The 4,785-nt window shown below is 38.5% G+C and overlaps 1 protein-coding gene and 1 pseudogene across 1 annotated transcript in view; one reads left to right on the top strand and one right to left on the bottom strand.

Annotated features, from left to right (window-relative positions):
- LOC116852049 (transferrin) overlaps positions 1 to 3,270 on the top strand; it is a 5,296-nt gene extending 2,026 nt beyond the window's left edge. The window contains exons 4-10 of the mRNA XM_032832024.1: positions 423 to 766; positions 1,158 to 1,408; positions 1,552 to 1,787; positions 1,865 to 2,147; positions 2,273 to 2,334; positions 2,416 to 2,678; positions 2,840 to 3,270. Coding sequence (XP_032687915.1) covers positions 423 to 766; positions 1,158 to 1,408; positions 1,552 to 1,787; positions 1,865 to 2,147; positions 2,273 to 2,334; positions 2,416 to 2,678; positions 2,840 to 2,938 — 1,538 coding nt within the window. The 3' untranslated portion in view covers positions 2,939 to 3,270. The remainder of the gene's footprint in view (positions 1 to 422; positions 767 to 1,157; positions 1,409 to 1,551; positions 1,788 to 1,864; positions 2,148 to 2,272; positions 2,335 to 2,415; positions 2,679 to 2,839) is intronic.
- Positions 3,271 to 3,860: 590 nt separating this feature from the next.
- LOC116852054 overlaps positions 3,861 to 4,785 on the bottom strand; it is a 6,349-nt pseudogene continuing 5,424 nt past the window's right edge.

Below are 4,785 nucleotides of genomic sequence, written 5' to 3'. Positions count from 1 at the left end.
TATATATATATATATATATATATATATATATATATATATATATATATATATATATATACGCGGCTATACCACAGCCATGGTAAATGGAAGAAAGCTCAAGTGATAGCCATAAACAAACAATGCGAACGAACGCGTTACATTAAGAAATGAAATTAGATGATGAAGCGAGAGAAATCACTTTATGCTTGTGATATTGCGCGACGATACTTCATTCTTCTCCAGTTCTCTTGTATATTCTGACGTACATTTACAAAACAACGTGTACTTCGTTGTCGGGAATGAAATTACGTTACATAAATCTTGTCGCTCAAAACTTTTACGCGTCAGCTCGAGAAATTCGGAATTGCGATGTTTTCTTCAATCGTGAAGTATTTCTTTTTCTTTGCTTCAAAAAATATTCAACGATACTTTTCGTTTTACAGAGGAAACGTATAGCAACATGTGCGCTCTTTGCGAGAAACCAGACGTGTGTGATTATCCTGACATATACTCCGGATATGAAGGCGCATTACGTTGTGTGGCTCACAACGGCGGCGACGTCGCCTGGACGAAAGTTATCTACGTGAAGCGCTTCTTTGGTTTGCCCGTTGGAGTCTCACCGGCGATGCCGACCTCTGAAAATCCGGCTGATTTCCGATACTTGTGTCCTGACGGCAGCAAAGTGCCCATCGATGTCAACACGAAGCCGTGCACGTGGGCCGCACGCCCGTGGCAAGGATACATGACTAACGGGGATGATGCCAACAACGTGGAAGCTATTCAAAAGGTACGAGAATTTATCTACACAGAAAGGTCTGAAAGAAACATTGATTTCGAGAAGCCTTAAATACATTACGAAGAAACCAGAAGCAAAGAATATATTTTTTTCGAAGTGCATCTTCACTCATTTGAGGAGTTGAGATAAATTCTCAAAGCTAATCCCATACATCTGATTATGAGTGAATATTAAATATCCACATTCAAACTAGTATAACAGAATTATTTTCTAAAATTGCATTCTTGAGACACGAGTTGTAAGCGCCAGCAGCTGCAGACATGTTGGGATTCATGCTACGACTAGCCGCGTCTGCACCTGTTTAAAGTGCCGAATTTAAGACTTTTATAAACTCTATTCTGACGTCGCACTTTAAACTTTATTGAATTCCGCTACGTTTCAGGAATTAACACAACTAGGCCAGCTTGGTGGGAATGAGAAAGCGGATTGGTGGAAGGATCTCATGTTGCTCGACGAGAAGACCTTGGCTGTCGCGGCGCCGCCAGTGTCCCCGGAAGAGCATCTGAAGAGCGCAAAATACATGGACGTAATCGAGAGGAATTCTGGAGCACCTGAGAGAGATGCTCGCTGGTGCGTCTGGGATGCGAACGCGCTGGACAAATGTCGTAATCTCGCTAGAGCCGCGTTTTCCAGGTAATCACATAATTAATATAATAACAATACTATATAACTATATCATATCATGAGAATTCATTCTGGAAAATCAACACGAATCAACTATATCTTGTCTTGACAGAAGTTTACTCGACAATAATAGGCAATGTTAAATATCACAGAGACGCCAGGCCTAGATTCGACTGTATACTGGAGAAGGACCAGGATGCTTGTTTGAAGGCCGTCAGGGATAATGGAGCGGATATAACAGTGATCGATGGCGAATCGGTAAATCTCGCGATAAAAGAATGCAACGCGAAACCGATCGTCATTGAAACTTACGGAGAGGGATCGACCAAACTCGGCGAGCGACCGGCAGTCGCTGTCCTCAAGAGCGGATCGTCCATAAATGGATTAGGTGTGTAAATCTGCGCTTACCAAGATAGTCTATATACAATTTCGCGACACATGTCGTCACCGACGATGTTCACACAGGCGATCTCAGAGACAAAAAGTCCTGCCGCAGCGGATACGTGGGTGACTTCGCCGGTTCCACCGCACCGGCTCGCATTCTTAAGCAGAAAGGTCTTATCAGTGCACTGGACGAGATGGACAGCATCTTCTTCTCTGCATCTTGTGCGCCTGGTGCACCCCACGATTCCAAGTCCTGTGAACTATGCGTCGGCAATATCAAGTCCGATGACGATAAAGTAAGAGATGCCACAAAGTGCAGGCCAACGGACGTCGAATATTACAATGGCGGATTAGGAGCGCTCAGGTAATATTCCGCGATTTCTTTATAAATTGTCTCTTTGTTCGCATACAATACTACACTTACATGAATAGATGTAAATAGAACGGTTTTGAAGTTAACGAGAGTTTAATCTGTTTGTTTCCTTCAAGGTGTCTAAAGGACGGGAAGGGAGACGTCGCGTTCCTGCCTTTAACGGCTTTGCAGCAGCTTTGTAAGAAATATTTTTTTAATTGAAGCACGTTAAATGCGCGATCACGCTTTTCTCACTTTATGAACGTTATTATTATTATAGATAACGAGACATACGGTGCTGGCAAACGCGAAGATTACGTGCTGCTTTGCCCCGAGGGTGGCCAAGCGCCCATCAATGAATGGGAACGTTGTAACTTGGGATTGGAGCCGCCGAGAGTGATCGTCAGTTCGGCCGGGAAAAATCCAAACGCTCTGGAAGAACTGAAACACGGTATTTTAGCCGCCAGCACTCTATACTCCAAGCATCCGGATCTTCTACGTCTGTTTGGCGCCTGGGACGAAAAGCGCAACGTGTTGTTCAAGGTAAAAGGTTCATTTTCTATCGGTCAGAATAGTCGATAGCTCCTAATAAATTTCCAGACGAAAAATATGAAAGGAAACGAATAGATACATTCTTTTATGGATATGTATTAATATACAGAAGTGATCAGTCTCTATTAAATACGGTATCGCATTGTTTTTAGGATGACGTTAAAGAGCTGGTGTCCATCGACAACACAATGTTTCTTCAGGACAAATGGGAAGCTTGGGCGGATCAATCATCAGCAATCACTAAAGCTTGAGTCGTGCATTTAGTACCACTTGATTATCTTTGATGTACATCGTGTTACATGTGATACTGCTGCTTTAGTTGCTAAGAAGTAATCGATATTAAATTGTGTGTATGTACATCAGTGATCTATGTATATCGTAAAAAAACATTGCATGGATAAATCGTTGTCATCTTCGATAACTACGCTTACATTTGTACACTGGCAAATATAATATTGCCGTAATAGAGATTATACGCTTCAACGCCCAATGCCAATCATTACTCAATGCCGACGAATGTAAAAGAATGGAATACTCGTTTCTCTAAGCTTGCGACAATAAAAATATATATTCTTTTCGAGCACACAGGTATATTTTAATATACATCTCGATAAAAATCTTTTAGAAATAAAACTTGTTTACTTTTATTAAAGTTGTAAACTTGTAAACTTTTTGTAAACTTGTTTACTTTTATTAAAGTTGAAAAATACGGATATAATTATAATTTGTACGAATCGCCCTACTATACATTATGACACGTATTAAATATTGAGAGCGAGCGTGATATGATAGAGACAGCGCACTGATCTATCATATCGAAGATCTTCAGATTCGATTCTCGACAGAACCGAAAAATTTTCACACACTTGTCTCCTTTCGAAAGGCAACGGCAAGCCAAGTATCACTTGCCACTTTCTTCATATTCTCTTAACAAAGTAGTCGGGTATCAATATGTTTGACGTATATCGTACAATATGTGATAATGCTGTTTTTGTTAATAAAAAGTAATTGATATTAAATTGTATATATATATCAGTGACCTGAATATATTGTTTGATAAAAAGACGTACCATAAATAAATCACTGTCATCGTCAATAACCGCGCTTATGTTAATAAGTATAACATTGTCGTAATAAATATGATACGCTTCAACGCTCATCGCCAATCTTTCAATGCCGAAAAATATAAAGTTGAACGTAAAAAAGAATGGAATACTTTCGTTTCTTTATGATTGCAATAATAAAAGTATATTTAAGTATTTTTTCAAACACATGTGTACATTATAATATGTTTTAGTTGAAAAAATCTCTTAGAGATAAAAACATTAGCGTTAAAATATAAAAATGTAAATATAACTTGCACGAATTATGACCTATACATTACAAGTGCACCGCCAAGTATTAAAACGGATAAAGACTAACAAGAAGTTACATAACTTGATGTCATGCTTATCCCTCTGTGGCTTTCTTTACACTACTGAGAAGGAAATCAGAGACTTTACAACGTTTGCTACTCCGATATTTCTTATATACAACTCTTGGTTCGACCTTGTCTGATTCTAGGACCAATTTTATTATAATTTCTTTTATAAAAGACATCAGTCCTTCTTCCCATCTGAAATAGATGATTCTCGTGTTAATAAAGAGGCATTTGCAACTAAATCTATATTTTAATAATCACAGTTGTACAAGTTTAAGATCACACACATGTCACAAATTGCATTCTTTAAATGCAATAATTGTAATATGCTGATATATACGTTCTTTCATTATTAATAATAATTATTACGCTATAAACGACGGTTTTATCATTCTTTCAATTAGTTACTTACATTGCGAGTGTTTTTTTTTTGTTTGATGCCATCAAAGATTGACGCCATATTTGATTCCTGTTGGGATTAGATGCAAGTATGCAGTCAAGCGACAATTCGAAAGCTGTTATTGCCAGCAGGAATGCCGAGGTAGCGCATAAAGTTTCGTCCAACATAGATATATCAATCTACAAAGAAAACCGATTTGTCTACCGATTTGACACGCGAATACACACACACACACACACACACACACATATATATATATATATATATATATATATATA

Source organism: Odontomachus brunneus, unplaced genomic scaffold (genome assembly GCF_010583005.1).
Source record: "Odontomachus brunneus isolate Ranch 3 - 2012 unplaced genomic scaffold, Obru_v1 Obru_scaffold_200, whole genome shotgun sequence".
NCBI classification, from domain to species: Eukaryota; Metazoa; Arthropoda; class Insecta; order Hymenoptera; family Formicidae; genus Odontomachus; species Odontomachus brunneus.
Note: the sequence above shows the minus strand (reverse complement) of the source record. Positions and strands in the feature narration are given on the sequence as shown.